At 37.0% G+C, this 22,260-nt stretch overlaps 1 protein-coding gene across 1 annotated transcript in view; it reads left to right on the forward strand.

Moving 5' to 3' along the window:
• The first annotated feature begins 1,619 nt into the window (after positions 1–1,619).
• The window catches only part of LOC135686537 (coiled-coil domain-containing protein 22 homolog), a 22,704-nt gene continuing 2,063 nt past the window's right edge, over positions 1,620–22,260 (forward strand). The window contains exons 1-14 of the mRNA XM_065202789.2: positions 1,620–1,780; positions 3,274–3,445; positions 3,802–3,934; positions 4,277–4,410; positions 5,244–5,328; positions 5,580–5,749; positions 7,025–7,157; positions 8,460–8,527; positions 8,745–8,810; positions 10,042–10,161; positions 11,356–11,475; positions 17,865–17,981; positions 18,805–18,906; positions 21,609–21,716. Coding sequence (XP_065058861.2) covers positions 1,731–1,780; positions 3,274–3,445; positions 3,802–3,934; positions 4,277–4,410; positions 5,244–5,328; positions 5,580–5,749; positions 7,025–7,157; positions 8,460–8,527; positions 8,745–8,810; positions 10,042–10,161; positions 11,356–11,475; positions 17,865–17,981; positions 18,805–18,906; positions 21,609–21,716 — 1,578 coding nt within the window. The 5' untranslated portion in view covers positions 1,620–1,730. The remainder of the gene's footprint in view (positions 1,781–3,273; positions 3,446–3,801; positions 3,935–4,276; positions 4,411–5,243; positions 5,329–5,579; positions 5,750–7,024; positions 7,158–8,459; positions 8,528–8,744; positions 8,811–10,041; positions 10,162–11,355; positions 11,476–17,864; positions 17,982–18,804; positions 18,907–21,608; positions 21,717–22,260) is intronic.

Here is a 22,260-nt window from a genome sequence, read left to right on the forward strand (position 1 = left end):
TCTAGAATAAAGATTCCCGTTGATCACCCGTCTATATTCTTTAACGATGAAACTGTCATGAAGGCTGACGAACACAAACATCTAGGTGCAGTGTTTGACAAACGACTTACGTTCTCCAGTCATATTCAATCTGAAATCATTAAAGCGAGAAGTGGGGTTGGTATGCTACGGTTCCTATCTGATTACCTGCCAAGAAAGACTTTAAACTCTCTTTATAAACTCTATGTTAGGCCCCACCTTGACTATGGTGACTTTTCATATCCCGCAGAATAGCGTTATTTATCATATCCCGCAGAAAGTGCGTGACTTCAGCCATGAAATCCTCTTACACCGCCAATGGAGAGAATTGAGTCATTCCAGTATTCTGCTGGCTTAGTTATAACAGATGCATGGAAAGGTACTGCGAGAAATAAAATATTCGAGGAGCTTGGCTGGGAATCTTTAAATGACAGAAGTTGGAGTAGGCGTCTCATTCTCTTCTTTAAGTGAGGATACTGAACACTTCTTGCTGCACTGCCATGCATTTGATGTTCGAAGGTGTGATCTCCTTGGAGCGATTAACAAAATATTACAATTAAATAGCATTTCAAACCTGTCAAATCAAACCCTTGTACATATTATGATGTATGGTGACAAAAGATTTTCACATAGTGAAAATAAAAAAATATTTGGAATCAACGCTAAAATTCATTCATACATCAGAACGTTTCTTATAGCACCAGATAATACCACAATAGTTTAACTTATCTAGAATTTCATCCTTCTTTATTTATCTTTTAGCATTAAATGTGTAGTAATGTAGAAACAGCACTAAAGACCACACAAAATCTTGTTCAGTTTTTGTCATTCTTTTAAAGTTGTAGCTTCTTTGTCTTTTTGTCGAACCAGCTATCCGCACGGTCTAAACAGGATTTTGGTATAGCCTTTGGTGCTACTATATTGTTTTTTGTTAAGGACAATGGGTAGCCATGCCTATCATGCTCCCATTGGCATCGTCTTTGTAATCTTATTCTTGTAAAATGTAGTTTTTTAGACTGTGTATAAAAAACACTCTTGCCAGAATGTTAGGATCTCCTGGCTGCTAGGATCTAGACAGTAACATTCCAGCAATTGTAAAGAATCGTTAGTGTCAATCATTTGAAGAATATTGCTGACAAATAATCTCACTTTAAGCAATTTTTGTATTCTCAGTATTTCAATATTTTCTCTAATATCATACGTCTTACCATTAAGAGTGATCATTCATTGCAGTTTGATCGTGGTGTTTCCATACAACCTGATGCACTTCATTTTCAAAATGCAGTTAGTTTCAAAGTGACCTAAAGATTACTTGAATAAGAATTCCAGGATGCAGGACCATAAAGTAATATTTTCATTTTTTGGTAAACGAACTATTTCCTCTGCTTGCATGGAAACACTATCATCTGTTGTAACAAATATGAAAACAAGAAGTGAAAAAACACGTCATTACATGGACTAACAATTTTGACAACGATTAACAACAATCTGAAAAGTAGCGGGGACAAGGAAACGGACCCCCAACCAAACAACCAACTTTCCTGGATGTGACTCGGATTAGAAATGTTCAGGAGCCTCGTCATGAAGCTATCCACTTCAATATTTTGATCTGTGAAAATTAAGGGGGAAGTGACCCAAGCACTATACTAGATTGTCGGAAGCCGATTGCAGAAAAATAAAGTGCGTCTTGAATAAAACCAAAAACTAAAAGGATGGAAGAAGTAGACAAAATAATTATTCATTCATTGAGACAGGTTGGATGGTGAGTTTTCATAAGTGATACACATTCAAAGCACACATAAATGTTGTGTGTAGGCCCTACATAGTTCTAGGTCTATGTACATGTAACATTAAAGCAAGTTTCAATGGGTCAGACTCGATCAAGGCTGACAGGGTCGGTTTATCTGTATTGCATAGCAGGGAGTTTAAAATTGGTATTAATCGCAGCTGAAAGTGCCGTTTGTCGAAGTGACAAGTCGTCAAAATCATACAAGATGCAACCTGGTCCACCCAGACTCTCCAGGCTGCATTCCATCTAAACTACACACCGAAGGTACCCCAAGGATAGGCCAGGTGTACGCCAAGGTCAATTGCCATACAAATTGAACAAAGAACATTATGCCAACCAAACCACCCTCCCCCCATATTTCTCAGGCAAGTAATGATGGATTGTTGTGCCTTAGAAATAACTTTTCACGCTGGTTTGAAACCCACTATGTAAAAATTAGTATTGAATTCATATGAAATCATAGGAAAAGCCAGAGGATGCTTATCTCATGATAATGCCACACCAAAAACGTAACTTCACTCTGAAAATCTTTGGGATTCATTACATTGAATGCACCCTAGCAGGCTGTTGTAACCTGTCTTTATTCACCTCGCTATCTTCTTAATATCCCCCTCTTTTCCTCTGTTTAAGCTGCTCTAATGTTTCTTTGCCCCCTATTCACAAGAATAGTGAAAAATGGTTCAAACATCACCTTTTTACAACAGCATAAAATCTTTCTATTTTATACTTTCTTATTTTTCAACTTAATTTTTTTTCTCAACGTGTATGGAAATGATGATCTCTTGCCAGTCATTCTAAGATTTTGATAGCAAGGCAGCGAAATTTACAAATAAGATAAAACCCTATGCATCAGCTAAGGAGGCTTCTGATGCAATGGCCGCTCTTGCAAAAACATTTCTTACCCACATGAGAAACAAGGAGCAACATTTAGAGAAAGTTAGTGATAAATGGCACTGTTGTTGCTATTGCTATCATTAAATTCACATATATTCAAAAGCAATCTTTTCAAAATCACACTTTTCTGAGATTTTGGCATATAAAAACACATCTTCAAAGATTTTGCTCAAGGCCTTTTTGCTGAACAAAATCATTGGTTACTCATAAGCAAGAACAACAAAAATTGATGATAAGCAAGAATACCAAAAGCTTCTGATGGAAAGAATGATATAATGGAAAGACCTATTGATATATTTGGAGAAATGTTGTAAGACTGTTACAGAGGAGCCTCTCTTGTGTTTTTACTTAGCTAGTCAAATTTAACATATTTTCTAATTGTCTGTGCATAAAAGTCGTGGTGTGCCTGCATGAAAGCTGATCCATGTGGGCAGTTTGTCATTCTCCTGGAAATCCCTTTGCAAAAAGGCCTGTAAAAAAGGATTACCAAAAAGGAAGCAGCTATATTTTATGCATTAGTTAATTTTTCCCAGCTACTAGATATTATGAAGAAAATCATTTTTTGTCTATAGTGAAATACCACAGGAGCTTCAGACCATAAGAGAATTCACTGCTAATCTTGTAATTGAAGCAGCCTCAAGATGTTTGAATTTGATCAATGAAGGTGCAAATCTTCCAACATCTTTGCCAGGAAGTATGTCAGCAAGATTCAGGATTGGTGCAGGTTTGGCTGCAGCATGTCAGGTATTGCATCTTACCAAACCTGAACTTCAGTATTTTTTTTCCTTTTATAGTGCCAGATGTTTCTCACTATCATTTTGTTGACAACTTGAGTCGTTATATATCATTAGACTTATACAAGGCAAAACAAACTAATATAGGTTGTCTGTAAGGAGCAAACATGTACTTCTGGTAGTTTTAGGGCTTCAGGGTCAAAAATCTGCAGTGCCCTTTTTCTTGACAATTCTTTTAGGTGTAGGGCCCCTTCAGGGTTCCATAAGTGTAGAGCCTTGGGCCATGACCCTGTGGGCCCCCTAAACTGCCACTGATATTGTGTTCCCAAATGTTTTTGTATAATATTTGCTCAAATTATTTTGTAGGACCTTGGGTACCCAGGAGAAATTGGTTATCAAACATTTTTATATTCAAATGAACATGAACTCAGGAAAGTTATCATGTTTCTTATTGAGAAACTTCCAAAAGACACATCTGAAGTTGAAGATGAGCCATTAGGTAGATAGATTTACAAGCAATGTATTTTGTTTAATTTGAAAGGGTTTATTATCTCAAACTTTGAATTTTGTAGCAAAGAGCAAGGAAAATTGTAGTTATTTTTTATTAATTAGATGCTACAAAGTTCCAAGTGTTTTAAACAAAATTTTTTGCCTTTTTTGATATACTCCTTTCTATGTGTATGATAGAAAAGCTTAAAAAGGGTTGAAAAAGTATTCTTTTGAATGCCAAGGTCAAATGAAATGATTGAAATATTCTGTTATCAAGCTTTCGTCTTTAGGAAGAGTTGTAACTGAAAATCCCCTTTTTGATATTATGCTGCTATCATGTGTCCTGTTATAGGGGCTTCTGTGCTTCTGAACCAAAGAATAGCTGCAGAGATTAAAAGGCAAATGAGCATCACTTGGATGCCAGCATATTGCACGGACAGAAATATAGTTTGGCAGGGCAGTAAACCAAGACTATGGCATTCACTGGTAAGGCCTTTTTAAATATAATTTTCAAGTCAGCTCCGAAATTGGAAAGGTTATGTGTATGTAGCCATTGCAATAAATGGGTAATGTAAATGGATGCTGAAAGGTATTGTATTCACACAGATAAGTGCACCAGTGTTTATTTCAATATCAACTGGCCGGCGTACACCAGCAATATCAGTATGGCAGATTTCTTGCTTAGAACGTCTTGTTGTGGCATAACTGCTGCATTTTGCAATTTTAGTCACTATTTGCAAGGACGCTTGCAATTTGTTTTGAATATTTTGTAAGTTGCTCTTTCAAGAGAACAATAGTTTTCCCAAAAAGGACGAAAATACGAGGAATGTGGCTTCACAACATCAGTATGTTCTCTTGACTGATAAAAAGGTGGAAACGAAAGCCTGGTCCTGTTCTGTTTGCAAATCAAACTATTGCTTTATTGTTTAAATCGCAGAATATCTGTCAGTGAGTCAACATTTTGTGGAAAAAGGAAACACATTTTTTGATATGATTTCATCAATGCTTCTCTCAACTGCTTATCTAAAAGACAAATATAAGTTCTCCTGCTTGGGAATCATCAAAATGGTGCTAAAATGCAGTTGCTAAAATGCAGTTGCTAAAATGCAGTTGTTAAAATACAGTTGCTAAAATGCAGTTGCTAAATGCAGTTTTTAAATGCAGTTTGCCACCTTGGTAATGTTTGCGTATAGCGTACCCCGTAGGGGAAGTTACTGATTATTGAAAAGATGCGTGAATCATCTTTAGGCAGCCTATGCTAGCAGGCAAAACGTTTCTTTTTTGGCAACTGCCTTCTTGATTATTTCCATCTCTCCAAGGGAACATCTTCGCATTTCGCACCGAACTCTGCCATTTTGAATGCACCTAAAGGACTTGGTGATATTGAGAAAAAGCTGCCTAAAGGTAAGATTGTTCATTCGCGTCAATAAGCATCTGGTAATGAATAAAAGTAACTCAAAAGAACTTGCGTTGCAACGAATTCTAGTTCGTCACGAACTCTTCATTTACAAAGATATTATGTAGAAATTATTGTTTGATGGGTTTAGGGTTCAATGAATAGAAAGTAAATATTCTAAGCACATTTTTTATGAACAAATTCGCTAATTTGTTTGAAATTTTACAAATTTGTGCTTTCTTCTGTTTCATCAATTTAGACCTGAAGTTATATTATGATAAGCATTTGCCACTTGTGATTGACCAAGTACCACAAGAAAGAGATGTCGCGTTTTCATTGCTGAGTATGAATTCTGCGATGAATGTGGCAGCCGCTGAGTGGGAGAGTGAGTGGAACCAGGCAGGCCTTAGCAGCAGGTTGTCAGAACAGGTAAAGAGAGCTTTATTTGGATCAACGTTGGCTAGCAGTGCTCATTCTATGATTTGTGCCCCTGTCAGTCTTGATGGCAGGGCGTCTTTTAGAGAATCAGAACAAAGAAGATGAATTTCAAAAAGGGGACCTCACTTTGGCCACAAGAAATACCTCCAATCACATAATCTTCAAAAAGCGTTTTACTTCCTACCCGGCATAAACTATCGTACATCTGGGGGATCCAGTTTGATGCTCTTTAGCCTCAGGAAACCCAAAACAAAACGATATTTTTTATGAAGTATTCTTTTAAAAATTTCTCAACTTTCAATCTACCAACCTACTTACAGAACCTAGTTAACTGTAAAAATCAATTTTGAATAACACTTTATTCCATTCTTGCAAGATCTTCCGGTGTTGGTTCTTGTTTTTCCTAACAGATCCACCTTTTCTGTATAGTATATTGGCCCCCTGTAGACCTCAACAGGTGGAAGCTTGGAAAGCACTCTCGTGAGCCATCACACTTCAGCTGTTGCTCAGCATGCAGGGCAGCTAACGATCTTCAAGGCCTTGACTACGCAGCAAGTGCTAAATGTTTGCAGTCAATATAAATGTCAATGTTTGCAAAACAGTTGCGTTGCTAGATTTTATAACTTGCATCCATGGATCTCTATAATCGTTTTTACTCCCAAGGAATGTTTTTCTTTTTCTTTCGATTGCAGTTTCATGAGCAGGACCACACAGATGATATGTTACTTTTTGCACCTTTTTTGCCTTCACAGCAAACCTTTTTAGGCTTACAGATCCTACAATTTGCAGGAAAACTAGCCTCCTGTCAAATTCTGCACACAGTAGACAGACACAAACCACAACATTTTTTTAAATAGGCAGAGCTCGGTAGTTGTTCCACCTACCAGTTTTAGAATTGATGTACAAAAATGAAAAGGATGCTATTGTGTAAACCGAAGGAGTTCAATTTCACCCTTTGACTCCATTGGTTATATTTCAGATAGGTAAGCGGCACTGATTGATCAACCCGATCAGTTATTTGCTCGCTTTTTCTGATTGGCCTATTTTCAACCACAACTGGGTATATTTATTTCCTAGCGTATAAATGTTTGATTAGTCGGGCGTTAATACTTTGAAGAGTGTCTAGCGTATTTCAAAGTGTTTGCTTTATCACTACCGTTTTTAAAGCATTTTCAGATTAAAAGTGTGTTAAAATGCTTTTGAAGACTGTTTTGTTATTAGATGCCTGATATAATTTTATACTTTACAAGATCTTTTATTCAAAAGGAATACAAAAAACAGAAGAAGGAAAAGCTAATGAAGAAAATGAAGGAAGAAATGCAAAAGGTAGTGCAGAAATCAGACGGAACTCCAACACCTTCCTCTCAGGATCTGAGTGAGCTACTGGCATCAATGGCAGGTGAGGTTAAGGCGTCAGCACCCGTTGATTTCTGCCTTATGGTAAACAAGAGAAAAGGGTAGACGGATCATAAGAATCAGCAGTTCAAATTAAGCAACAGGGCATTTTTAAGGATTTTTGAGTGGTGGGGAAATTTTCAAAAGGGCCGATGTTCACCTCATGAAATTGTATGGGGTTTATGGAGAGGTGCTTTAGATTGTATTAAGCTTCTTCTTATGCTAAAAGATTCGGGTTTGTTGCAAGGGCTTGATGAGTTGTATGTATCATAAGACGACTATGAAGACATTTGCTAAGATAAGTTAGCAATTTAGCATGGAATGCGGAATTTTTAATTTAGTATGGAATGCAGAATGCGGAATTAAAATATTAGCCTTATTTGCAATTTATTACATTTGGCAAAATTTCTATGACATGCTGTTTCCTACTACTTTTCTTAGGATTGAGTCTTTAGGCAGGCTTCAAGATTTGACAATCTAGAATGTTTTTGTGAACAAAATTGGAAGCTTTTTACGAAATTTTTTAGATCAGAAACCATTCAAGCAAATATATGAATATTGAAAAATTTGCAGTAAAGAATCTGGATGTCTTCCAGACTGAGGACATAGCTTGTTCTACAGTTTGCACTTGCAGGAGTGGAGCCATTTTACCAAATCATCATGATGTTTGAAAAGATAATATTCTGCTCCTATTTGCCATCATTTATATTATTTTCTTCTGAAAAGGGCCGATAGTGGCATTTTGCTCCTCAGTGGTGGGAGAATTCGTAGGGCCCAGTGGGGCGATTCCCCCACCAGTGAGTATGTCAAAAAATGCTCTGGCTAGTGACAAACAATTACGTTTGCCGATTCATGCAAAATGTCAAATCGGCGATGGGTCCAGGAAAAGCGATGGGTGCATAAGTATGTTTGGAAAACAAGACAAATCTTTTCATGCAGATTTAGAAATAAAAACTCATAAATCACCTTTTTAAATTTTGGTTTTCTATTTGCAATTTTCTTTTCACCTGGTAGAACCCTTCCTACGTTTTCAATCCTAGCTTTTCTGACTTTTTTGATTGTGATAGCATTAGAATTTCAAAGGAATACCGTCTAAAAACGACAGCAGCAACTGCATTAACATCAAAAACAGCAATTGATCACAATTACAACTTGTTCTTGGAACAAGAAAATTGTATTTTGTTGATTTTGGTGATTATGATATGAAGTTTTGTCATATTACTGTTTACTATTTAAGAATACGATCGAAGTAGACTTATATCAGACTTATTTTAAACTCACAATATGCTTTCTGTTGCTATTAAAGGTAGTGATTCAAAATCACAAGTAAAAGGTTCACGGTTTACACACGCAGAGAAGTTGCAGTTTGCCCAAGTATGTACCTGTTTTCGTTACAAATAAGTGCAAGGAACAATTAGGTTTTTTATGTTAAATCTTTTTCAGATTAAGAACTTGCTTCCTCTGAATGCCACCTCTCACATTTGCCATTTCTCCTAGATACTGATTCTCTTTTCAATATTTCATACGTATCGCTGTAGGTATATTGTTTGCCTAATTTTTTGAGTGAATCATGCAAAAATCTTATGTTTAGGATGATGAAAAGATAGTTACCGATGCGTCACAGCAAAAGGTTAAAGATGAAGAAGAAACCGAAGAGGTTGGTGAAAATAGTCAACGTTGAAAATCATGAGTCCCCTACTCGTTGTCCTTTGGATCGCTCTAGTCCTCTAGATTGAATATCAATGTGATACAAAGTTCTTATCAAGAATCGGATTGATTTTCGCAAGACCCATCTATCTCTCAAGCTTCTTGGTCGCTTTTGCTAGGAAAACTTCAGCGTACAGAAAGCATTTCACCTCAAGCCCTTAAGATTTATTCTTATCTCGAACATAACCAAGACAACGCTGCTCGGCTGTCTTCAATAAATTTTCTTTGCTCTTATGCAATATAATTCGCTGCGATAAGCCCTCGTTGTATGATTGCATTGGTAATCCAACATCGTCAGTGGTCTTGAAGTATTTGTGAATCGAAATTTGCATCTGAAAAGAACGTGGTTCTCTCAACTGTGATGGACGTCATCAGAATCTGTCTAACGATTAGTCTCCAAGCCACTAAAGATATTTATGCATCAAGCATATCAATATATATGGCAAATAGCATACAGGTTAGCTTGCAAATGCGGTGAAGTTTTGCATGATTTTGGGATTGTTGCTGCATTCATTTTGATCTGGTCACATTATGCCAAAAGTCTTTTGCATAGAAACTAAATTACGTTCTTAAATTTGTCTTAATTTCTGTTATTCATTGTCGTGCAATTTTTATTCAAAAAAGGTTCCAAACTAAATGAGCAATGAAAGTAAGGATTTTAAAAATGCCCAATGTAAATTATGCAGACTTTTGACATTGCATTCAAGTCTTCCTCCCTTAAGAAAATGATAGATTAAATGTAGCATATGTCGTGGAACTGTCAAGAACATTTAAACCGTGCACCTAACCTAAACTCCATCTCAATTACTTATAATGGGGTTGAAGGACTGAGGAAGGTGCGAGTACTGAAAAAATGCAAGTGGGTCTTCATAGTGAAAAGCTTTGAAAAATATTTGCATCATTCTCAACCATAAGTATGTTCATTTTTGTACTCTACAAAGTTGTTCCCATTTTTAAGATGTCAATGTCAGTCGTTCTTGAAAATCGCATCGAATCGGTGCGTCAATCGTGGAAAATGTTCTAAATACTGCAATGGTTTTGCTATTCATGATGAAATTGTCTATTCTAGGTCGTCAAGTCAAGTTTTTTTGAATATTTTAATCGAAAAGATAGAGTTTTATTTAGATAGAGTCAGTTTTATTTTCTACATTCCCACTACTCCATGTTCATATTCTTTGTAGGAAAAGCAGCAGAAAAGGGAAGAAGAGATCTCTTCATTGAAAAGTCAGTTCCAAGAAATGACGTCCCAAATCGAAAAACTTCACCTTGAGATTAAACAGACTCAGGCGAATTCAAATCATGTACGAAGCTTCTAATTCCTTTCTAAAACGTTACAAAGATATTTGTCTGAAACTCCTTAATATGTCCATTTTGTTGTGGGTTTCAAGTTGCAATTATATGAATTACGCCTCTTGTCTGGAAAACCAGTCTCTTATTAGAGACTGAAATTTTTTCTATCACTGAAATTAGACTGGGTTAGAGCTTATTATGGCCCTTTTGCTATTTCTGTGCATTTGTTTTGATTTTTGTAACCCGGCTAATCGAATAAAGCTACCAGCCAATATGAAATGCGGCCTTTTTTGTTGCATTCATTATTCAAATAATTGTCAACACCTTTGTATTATTACTTGTATCTGCTGTATAACCTTGTTTTTAATTTTGAATTTTTTTGGGTGACTTGAGCTTCAATATGCTGGTTGGTTGCTCTATTTCCCTAGTATTTGTGTTAGTTCCAAAATATTTTCTTTTCTAGTTACTTTAAGTACCCATTCCCGCTCTTATAGTCTACAGGGCAATCGTCAATTTAGCCAGGTTCATCCCACCATACCTTCCAGTAACTTCACACTGTCTTCACCGTCTAGACTTTCAACTCAAGCTTTTTTGCAAATCATTCAGCAAAATGCCGTCCATATTTTTTAAAAAACTTGCCCTGTGTGTTAGATAGTGAAAGTTTGCTCTGATAGAATTTTGCCGTGAGACCGTACATGTTCCTTTGTATTTTGCTTCTCTTAAGAGAAACCCAGTAATTTGTAGTCATCACCCAGTAATTTGTAGTCATCGCTTCCCCAATAACTAGGCACACAACTGCAGTGCAAGTCTTTTCAGTGCTCGCACCTCTTTGGCAAAGTGGCCAAATTGCTGGTTCACGCGACTGAAGGGTTGCAGGAGTCCAGACTCGAAACACCCGCTTAGTATCCAGGCAGTAGCATATTCATACCCCTATTGCACCAATGAAAAGACTGAAATTAGCGAGCTACAAACTAGATGTATTACTTCAACATGTTGGCCTTGGAATATTGTCCTCAATCACAGACACATCTTCCACTTACAGATCGCTCACGAGACTTTGATTATTTATTATCAGCTTAAATAAGAGCTCAAAGATGATATTCTTAAAGTATTAGAGATCTTTGTTCACGAAAATGGTTCTAAAGTTGTCATTTCTCCTACTTGGCCGTTCTCCGTTTTTAATAAAGGTGCTCTTCGTCTGTCAGGTGAAAGAACTCGAGCAAGCATCAGACACAAAAAGCAAAGACCTTGAAGACTCTTATCGTGTCAAAAAGCGAACCATCGATCTCCTTCCGGATGCCGAGAACAATATCGTCAAACTAGAGGTTTGTTTCCTTTTTCTTGGGTTTTCTCTGACGTGTTTTCGTGCGGGACAATATTGTCGTGTTGTTCAACAGGGATTGGGTGAATCCTCAGAGCCGCACTTCCCATGAGGTCCTTCGGGCACATCAGCTTTTTTTTCGGAATTGCAAGTGTAGAGTTTTCACAATCACGCCTTCCCATTCCATTAAGATTTTTATGAAATGAATGTCGTTTATTCAAGGCTTCAAGTACTGAATTATATCACCTTGCTTTGAGAGAACATCGGAAACGTGTACTTCGCTCGAGACCTTTTTGATTATATTTGGAAAATAAACAAGATTTTATAGGATAGGGCCAAGACAAAGGTATCATTTTTGGAGCATTTAGAGACGATGATATTACCTAATCTGCTAACAGATAAAGTGAAAAAATTTGGACGATAACGATAATATGGTCGGTGAAAACATTGAAAATGATTTTTGAATGTTCATGCAAGGATCACATAAGGCTGAAGTACAAAAAGCTACTGCACCAAGGTCATGACCCAAGGTCATTTGTCCTAGAAACAATTTCAGGATTAGTGTCTTTTCTTAGTAATGTTGGACCAAGGCGTGATAAAAATATCAGTTATTGCTCTCCTTTTCTATTTACGACACCCAGCCGTCCCAATTAGTTCCGATATCAAGTATTTGTCCCAACCACAGATGTTTTAGACTTTGTCCCGTTCTGTAGAATACCCATCCATTATGTTGTGCAGGGAAGATTGCTTCGAAGAGTGCAATTCCCAGCGAACTGTAATCATGTTGCCACCTCGGGTAGTAAGTAAATCGAGAAGTATTACTATGATTAGGAAATTAGGAAAAAGATTATAAAAATTAGGAAAAAGATTATAATTTTTCAATAATGAATGTATTTGTACGACTCACTGATTGAATTTTTTGTAGCTACAGGGACAAAGTTTTTAGCTTTCAATTGATTTTTTCAGGACTATTGAAATTTCTTTTATCTCAGTTTCTGCAAATAAAATGTTCAGACTTTCACACTTGCTAGTAGAGAGACACCGTCTATGCATTGGCACGGGGCCCTTAAATGTTAGTGCGGCCCTTAAATCGATTAAACATTAACAAATGAACCCGCTTCCAGCTACTCCGCTTGAACCCAAATATGCAAAGCTACTCAGTTAAGCACAGTTTGCAGTCTCATTTGTTTTACAGTCGCGATTTTTCAACTTGCATGTGGTATGATTATAGCCGTAGTCTACTGTACCTTCCTTTTCCTTTTCCTTTTCCTATTGCTTCTAGAATAGTCATGTTATTCCTTTTGCATGCAAAATCCATTGCATTCCTACCAAAAACGAGCCGCTTAGCGGATTGTCAAAGCCAGACAATCTGTATCACACGGATGGATTTCCAGGGATTGATTTCCAACTACAGTAGACCCTATCCAGTTACAGCCACCCAATAGATATCTTGAAAAGTTGTGAATGTAAGCGGAGTATGAATGTAAGCAGTCTTGGGTATTTGGGTCAAAATATAATGTTGCTGTAACAGGCAGTGGGATCTTTAGCGAAGTGACTGCAATTAGAGTGACTGCCAGTCGAGTGACTGCAAACTGATATCTCACAGGCAAATTAAAACCAGCAAGGGCTAAAACAACTGAAAGTAATAAAATCAAGACATATTCCCAGGCATACTCTTGACATTCCCTAACTCGCTTGCCCTTTCCTCGATTATTGGCTATCTCGAATAATTTTCTTCTGTTTATCTTGGATGAAAATCGTCCGATATCTCGAATCTCCTTCTGAACTTGATGAATACATAGGCCAATAAGTTGTTTATAAGTCTCAGATGATGATTTAATCTTGTCAATAAAACAACAAATGCATCTAAATAATTGATTTTGAGAATATTTGCAAACTGAAAAATTAATACGAACTGCGGGTTGACAAGGTATTAGAAGGCATCCCCAAAGATGGTGGTATTATAAACGCCAGTCAAATCTTGTAAACTTTTCAAATACTTTTCAAAAATTCAAATTTTTCTTTAGGAGAATGGCCTTAGTCTGAAACCTTGGAATGCGATCTTTCATTTTCTTGCGCGGCATGATTCAGAATGTTAAACGTGAGAAGAAGGGCCAGTCGACATGTTACTTTTATTGTGCTTTATCAACCAGCCATTGACCCATACAAATGACAAAGCTGATTTTTCTGTGGAGATGGCCCCGGGACCCCATGCGGCCCTTCATTTGCCCCCTTTACTTTCCACCCTGGCTATACCACTGGCTGTGCTATCGGTTCGAGACTTGTTTGTTTATTTAAGAGAAACCTTCCAATCATAATTATTAAACCGGTCATCATTGTGGACTTGCCTAGCAAATGGAAAAAGATTTTGAATGTACTATCATCTCTTTCGCCATTCTATGTGAACGTTATCTCGCGAAAGTGCAGACTATCTTGCAGTAGCGATTTGTGAATCTGCCTTAGAACTTCCTCAGATTTCGATTGTATTTGCTGCTTTCTTTCAGCAGTGACCATTTGTTATCATGTAGTGATCAGCAACGTTGATGATAATGCTGAAGATTGACGTGATAAGATTCGATTCAACGTATGTATCGCAAGGAAAACAGACAACGAAGTTCCGCCAGCCAACTAACGACAAACACTTTCGTTAACAAATACTTTCGTTAGGCAAAGAAATCAACTGACAGTGCTTTAATCTATTCAATTTTTCAGACGGAATAGCAGTTATGGGCTTAAAGTGTAATTTTTGCGGTGATAGAACGTGGAAGGTTGTCCTAAAAGAGGTATACCTAGCATGCGATGGCTCTGTGTTGTATATTAGGTAAGGATTATATATCAGACCAAATATGGCGATAGGTGTGTATGTCATCGCCATCGGCGTCATCATCATCATCATGCTTCTTTGCCCATTAACAACATAATCATCAGTCGTTGAGCATATGAAATCGACAACAACCAAGCGATGCTAACTTTTTGTTTTTTTTCGTGTGAAATGACTTCTTAAGAAGGGCTAATCTTACTGCTGAAAAGCTTTAGAAAAAAGCAGTTTTTTGATGAAAGTCAGCGCGTTTGTTATTTATTCTTAAATTTACGTCACGTGGTTTGGGATTAGAGTGCATGGCCATGCTTTGCGCAGGATTTCCTAATGCGGATCTCGGCCTCGACTGCATGCATTAGTAATGAGAAGAGACAATGAAGATAAATAGACCTGCTTGGTTTACATCCCATGAAGGTCATTAGAACTGATCACTGCGCTCTGGCTGACTAGTTTTACAGCAAGGAGAAAAGCTTTGTAACGAAAGACTTTGAAAATACATACAAAGCCATTGAAGCAATAACTCGGATTTGGAGGCAGAAATTTAACTTCTTTCCAAATTTTGAAATTTGTTCTAAACTTGGAAAGTTGTTAACGTTTGGTTAAAGAAGAATAGAATCTCTGATACTTTGCAATTACCTGTTAAAGGTGCTCTATAAACTGTAAAGTGATTGACTATCAAGAAGCGCAATCTCTTTAAGAGATGCCAGATACTTGCAAAATGATTGATGAGAATTGTACGAAGAAAGGATTCCATCCAGACTTAGAGTCTTGCAAAGGAAAGCGATCAAGGAGGAACTCTTCATCAGAGGCGATCAATCAGAAGGGGAGAAGATCGCGAACCAATTCTTTGTCAGAAGTAGCTAGCCAGAAGGGAAAACGGTCAATGTCTACCACAGCAGCAGAAAATAATCGACAAAATATATCAACATTGGGAAAGTGCAATGAACAAAAATGTATAAAGGAAGTTAGCTTTAATATGGACTTAAATGTTTATATTGAGCCAATTCAGAAAGGTCGCAACAGGAGTGAATGCAACATGGAAATGCTCAAGGTTAGAAGGAATGGTGTCAGTGTTATAAAGAGAGACAGTTATGAAGTCTTGAGAATATTGTCAATGTACACATCGTGGAGGTTGGCACAACTGCAAAAGGGTAGGAGGTATGAAGAGTTTCCTGCCTTTTTGGAACGTGCATCGCCAAAACTCTACGATAGATTCTTTCAAGATAGTGAAGCACTCTTATAAGAATTATGAAGTCTGCTTCTATTAACTGCTTAATCACATACAGCCAGGTTATGCACCCATGCACACATATTTTGTACAAGCACACCAGTCGAATGACAGCCCTTCTATATGCTTCATTTGTTGAATGGTCAGTTATTAAGACAGTACACTGTTTTGTACTCTCGGGATTCTTATTGTCATAACAAATGTATATAGAGCCGTCAAAATTGCACTGGCAAAGACAAAAAGTTGATTATTCAAAACGATCCTATCCAGCAGATTTTCGCTGTAACGAGAGTCATTTCTGTAAGTCACAATGACTTTGAAATGATCGTGTGAAAAGTGTTATTCACCAAAATGTTGTCTTATTTGCTTGGTATTCAGTAATTCCTTAAATGACTTGTCCAGTGATTAAAAATTTTTTGTGTCTTGATATTTTGACACCTGCCCGGAATTTTTTTTACTGGAACTGTCAACAGTGATTTTCATATCATTATTTGCTCGGTGAGCGCGATCGACCTCAGAAAATTCGTTTTTGTTGTCTGATTTCGCTGATACCAGAACAATTACTGACTTATGAATATTAAACAGAAAATTTCAAACAGTAAGGAAAGGCATTCGCCGATATGTGGTGATCATGGTTCTGCAAAATACCTATTCATAACAGTTAGTTCGTAATGAAAGTTTCAATGCGCTCGTATGATAATGTTACGATAAACTTAAACATATAGTTAAAATCTTTACCGGGAGTCCATAAAAATTGCTTATTTTGTATTTGCATAATTTTTGGTATTTTAACTTGTGTGATTTGGAAAATAAATAAATTCTATCAAGAATATATGTTCTTCGTTTTTTCTTATCTCGGATTCTGACTACTTGAGATGTCTGTGGTGGCGTTCGTTCAGCAAGCTGCTGTTGTAATAAGACAGATGTTGTAATAAGTGACATATCTTGAATGAGAAAGGTTCAATGAACCTTTTCAAGCTTTAAAGGTTTATTGTCTGTCGTACTCTTATCAAATCCAATGTTTTTGACGAAAGTTGCTAATAATGAAGAGACGAAGAAATATGCGTTAAGATCTTAGGGTCGGCTGTGCGTGAACTCTCTCTTTCTCGGCTAGCAAGAATAAATTAAATTCTAGAGACAAGTTTTCTAGCAGATGGCATAAATCAAATGTGTATTCAGATCTGCTCAGTTTCTATCAGTTAAACAACTAAACATCATCTATGTAAATGTTACCATCAAGATAACTTTTATTATTATTCACATATTGTTCGTTGCTATGTTTCCTAACGTTGATTTGTTGCAGGGTGACGAACCCACGCTAGCTTAAGTAGAGATTTAACGCCTTTATCAGTATCTATTTGTCGATGTCACTACATGCGAAACGCATATCTTGTCACTTCGGCTACCCAGTCGCTAAGTTTGACGCAAGGCGAAAGTCTTACCAGTTCAATATCGCGCCCGGCGAAAACTGCTGCTTTTCCAACAACCATCTTTGCATTCTCGCGTATTCGCAGCTGCAGGGTTCTCGTGCATACTTACGTTGAAAATAAATCCTTTCTGAATTATTAACTCTTAAAGCTTAAAAATAGCATAAAAATTCTTTTGTTCCAGCACTATTCCTCACCTGCATGGAAACCAGGACTGGCTGCTTGCAAAATTTGTGCAGTTTTCTGGGGCAGTAATGCTGGTTGCGCAAGAGCCTTTATGAATCTTTCTTTCTTGCACATTATTGTCAAAGGAAACCAGTTTTTTCTTACCTACCCATCTTCATTTCCTCCAATTTTCATTACCTCCATTCTTCATTTCCTCCCATCCTTGTCACCTCCCGTCCCCATCACCTCTCAACGTCGTTATCTCCCAGCCCCATCACCTCCAATCTTCACCACCTCCAATCTTCATCACCATCTTCCATTTATATTACTCCTCATCTTCATTTCCCTTAATCATCACCATCTTCCATTTATGTTACCTCTCTTCTTCATTTCCTTCACTCCGCATCATCTTCCATTTATATTACTCCTCATCTTCATTTCCTTAATCATCACCATCTTCCATTTATTTTACCTCTCATCTTCATTTCCCTCACTTCCCATCATCTTCCATTTATATTACCTCCCATCTTCATTTCCTTCAATCCTCACCATCTTCCGTTTATATTACTCCTCATCTTCATTTCCTTCAATCATCACCATCTTCCATTTCTATTAGTACTCATCCTCATTTCTTCCCATCTTCATTTCCTTCATTTTCTTTCCAGGATTGCCTTTCAATCATTTGGAAAAGTTTTTGTTTTGGCCAACATTCTACAGGTTACCTATAACCACGCACTTTTTTGTTCCCACTGCAGCAACTAGTGGAAAACAGTACACAACGTTTATTAAACTTGGCATCACAGTGGGAAACCCACAGAGCACCTTTAATTGTGCAGTACAGGGAGCTCAAAGCTGCGAATGAATCTAAAGTTGTAAGTTGGCTTGCATTTTCTCTTTCACATGTAATTTGCAATCTTGTTTTGTTGTGATTGAAGATTCCTGCTAAGTACTCATTATCTATTTCAATATATCTCCAAAAAGAATGATTTTGATAAAAATCTTGTTTTAGAATTCTCGTAATAACGTCTATTTGGATACGTTTTCAAATCGTAGGGTTCTGTTGATTTCTTATCCTAGAAATGCAGATATGTTCAATTTGATGTGCAATGTCTACTGTCTACTCATTCTGAAAACCAAGATGGCGAATTTTGGCGTAGAAGATCGCCAATAACTCCTTCATTTCTCACAAAACGTAAAAACTAACCTCAGAAATGAAAATAACAGGCCTTTTTACATAAGAATAGATATATAAACCCAAAAGTACGAAAATCATGTCACAGGCACTTTAAGAAAGTACTGGCGTAGTTTTCCAGGGCTTTGAGCGCCGGAAATCCAGTCAATTTTAAGCACTGTTTTGTTCTTGAAGCTTGAGTAGTGGAATTACAGTGTGGAATTTGAGCATTAAAGAAATGTGTGAGATTTCCTTTTTGTCAGCGAAATAATCATTAACGAAAGATATTAATGTGACTATTTGTCAAAATTCTATCCCTGCCTATCTTTTTTCTAGAACTTTTATAGAATAACACGGGTTTGGCACTAATCCTGGAACAGATGGGTTTTTTCTTTCTTTATTTAAAAGATGACATGGAAAATGACAAGTATCACATGTTGTCGACTCAGTGATCGAAAAAGAATGAATCGACAGGCTGAAATAAATGGGGAGGTGTTAATGTTTTCTATTTTGTCTTTCTTTAGTCGGAGATCGAGCTCAAAATTAACGAAATAAAGAATCTTCGTGAAAAGATGAAATCAGCTGCCGATGAAGCGAAAACCAAGGAAGATTTACACAAGCAACTGGTAAGTAACGCAAGTCACTGTTATATTTTTAGTATATGTGGTTTGCTATCGACTAGCAGGTAGAATTCAAATTTATGGAAGTAGAAGAACTCAGAAAACATCCAAACTTGTTGAATTATTTACAGTTAACAAAAAATGCATGGAAACGATGGTCTCAAATCTTTATTTTAGTTGCAATGAAACTGTGTTTTGTTTTTTGTGCAAGGAAAGGGAATGACTTTACAGTTAACAAAAAATGCATGGAAACGATGGTCTCAAATCTTTATTTTAGTTGCAATGAAACTGTGTTTTGTTTTTTGTGCAAGGAAAGGGAATGACTTTACAGTTAACAAAAAATGCATGGAAACGATGGTCTCAAATCTTTATTTTAGTTGCAATGAAACTGTGTTTTGTTTTTTGTTTTTTGTGCAAGGAAAGGGCAGAACTTTATGGTTAACAATATTTGTTTATTTTCAAGATCAGAGAAAAATGAAGATACTTTGAAAGATACTTAAGGAAATGTTTTCAGTTTTGGGGCAAATCTTTTACAGCTTTATGGATCTTTATAATCAATTATATCCATCCATTTGCATTGTTTTGCCACTATGAAGAAGCAACGTTCATGAATGCATTGGCAGATTCTGAGAAATCCAAAGGGCTTCTTGCTTCTTTTCTTTTTTTTTCTGATCCGTGTTTCTGGGCTTTTACAATCATTGAAATAAGCTAACGATTTTTACTCATTTGATATTCGACATTTTTCTCTGCTCTGCATGAAATGAATACCGAATTTTTTTTACCAATTTTCTTTTTTCACTCAACTACTCGTTATTAAAGGTAGTGTATATGATGGAACGAGGTGCCTAAAGTAATTTAGTCTTGGCTAATAAGAAAACGAATGGAGATACCATCTGTCATGGTGTGATCCAATGAAATCTCTTTGTTTACCGTTGTTGTGAGCACTAGCGAGTGAGAAAAATGAAAACCTCACGAATAGAGCTAGCCAGTTAACGGTATTCAGAATGGTCGTAAGATACGCGATTAGCCAATCCTTTTCATTTTACCTCGGCTTGATGACATCACAGCTTCTAGCATAGTTTATAATCAGACTGGACTGGTTGAGATCCAGTCACATTGTCGGTAACGAGAAGTTTATGCTACAAGTACAGGCTACGAGTACAGGATATCCTGATTTCTTGTTGCCTTCGACCCTGACGACCTATTTCACGTAGACTCGTTTTCCTACATATAAATGAGTCATTGTGTAATCGTGATATTTTGAGTACGACTGGAAAGCTAATGGAGGAGCTTGAAATCCAAGGGAAAGAGAATCAATGAAACTTTCAGTGTGGTCATAAGCAACAACAGCAGCATCCACGTTAGTGACAACAACTTAGGCAGCAGCAGTAGTTGCAAAGAAGGTGAGACTGTTGGCATCTGTGTTGGAATCATTGAAGTTGGCCTCAGAATGTCTCCTGTGGGTAGGGTATGCTGTAGAACATAAAGGAGCATCTTCAGCGAAAATTTATTATTCCATAGCCTATATGAAAAACGTTTGAAACACTATGAAACTGCTTCTCGAGAAGAAATCCGATGCAATTGCTCTCTTAATCGTGACTAACTTGTTCTTTAGATCCTATCCATTCGTTTGTTGTTTATATAAATAACAACAACAGTTGTATCCTAAATGCAGAGTTGTCTCACATGCAATAATACTTTAAATCATGCGATAATGCTATAAAACATGCGATAATACCTTAAAACATTGGTTAATACCTTAAAACATGCGATAATACTTCCCGATAGCAGTTCCCATTTGCTTTAACATTGTCTTCGAGAAACATGCATTTTGGCGGCTGCAACAGCAATCACGAGAATATTGCCTCTGGTTGACAGCTGAAAATCGAAAGAAACCAGACATAAACTCAGAAATTCAACTTGTATTTGTATTGTAATTGTATTTGTTTCTACCTAGCATTCGAAGGTAGTTTTTAGAACACTGAGAAGCTTATGCTTATCGAGCAGTGTCCTGGTCCTTCCTCTCGATGTGACCACACCTCGTGATTCCTATGCCTGGAATCACAGAGAGCTGGCGACTCTCCTCACTCTGGGTGGAAGTTTAGTCATGCCAGGGACTCTAACCACGGACCCTTGGGTCTGTTGTCAGTGCATCTAACAACTGAACCATCCTCCGACGGTTAAGTCTAGTTACGAAGTGCCATGAAATCGTCATGAAGAATATACTTGATTCCCAAAATAAGAGACGTGTCTACGATGTTCCAGAGAAGTTGGGGAAAATTCAATGACAAAACCTGAATGAATTGTCAGTTTAAATTTGTTTTCTCTGTGTAAGATTAACCCCGATTCCTATTTCTTTGTTGCGTATTTCAGAACCTATGTGTTAGTATTTCAATTTGTTAAACAACCTGCGGGACTCCTAGTTTGTTTTCCCAATCATTAATCACTTGCAATCACACCATTAAATGCGATCACATCACAAAATCGATAGGGTGTACAGTTTGAATTGTTAATCATAATCTCAAAGCATGCTGCCAAGTTTTACGCCCAGCACATTTGTTTACATGAAGCAGAATTAAGAGTTATTTAATATCATCCTCACTTAGTTGACCGTTCATCGATCTCGTAACCCCTTTGCAAATAAAAATGGTTGAGTTTCATTCTTCTGAAAATTACATATGTGACCATTTTGTGTCATTATATTGAAGGTGGCGGAATACGAGCGCATGGCAAAAGATGTGAACAGATCGGCGTACACGAAAAGAATCCTTGAGATTGTTGCAAATATCAACAGACAAAAGAATGACATCAATAATGTAAGTTTTGTGTTATCTTACGTTGTGCTATAAGAGTTCAAATTCAAAGGTTATAACCTTTCTACTTTCCTTACTCCACCGTTTTGCATTCAAGTGAATGTTTGGCAGGTAGCAATTCCAAAGATGTTGTAGGATGATCCAATTTTGAGTTTGGATTTAAACGACAAACATTTGTCACGAAACAGCGCATTATGTTTTGGAACAGGTTGAGATTTTTTGTTAAACCTTGCTGTTTAAAAGTAAAAATAGCTGAGCTTAATAGAAAACCAAAAGTGGAAACCATCTTAATGTAAGGTTGAAAAGAACAAATGTTATCACAGCATTATCCAAAGTATAACCATCCCTTTTTCCGCTGAATGTTGTTATGTTGCCTAAAATGATTTTACGTGCTTGGCGAGGAGTGGGTTTCCTGTAACCTACCAAAATTGATCGAACACGCCAAAAGTGGCATTGTCCTTTACTTTTCAAAAGAATGAATCAAGTTGTTCTATTTTATCTTCGATGGTCGCCTACATTCAGGTCGCCAGTCCTTGCCCTCTCAGAC

The sequence above is a fragment of the Rhopilema esculentum genome, chromosome 6, assembly GCF_057945365.1.
Source record: "Rhopilema esculentum isolate cy_ngs chromosome 6, ASM5794536v1, whole genome shotgun sequence".
Classification (NCBI taxonomy): domain Eukaryota; kingdom Metazoa; phylum Cnidaria; class Scyphozoa; order Rhizostomeae; family Rhizostomatidae; genus Rhopilema; species Rhopilema esculentum.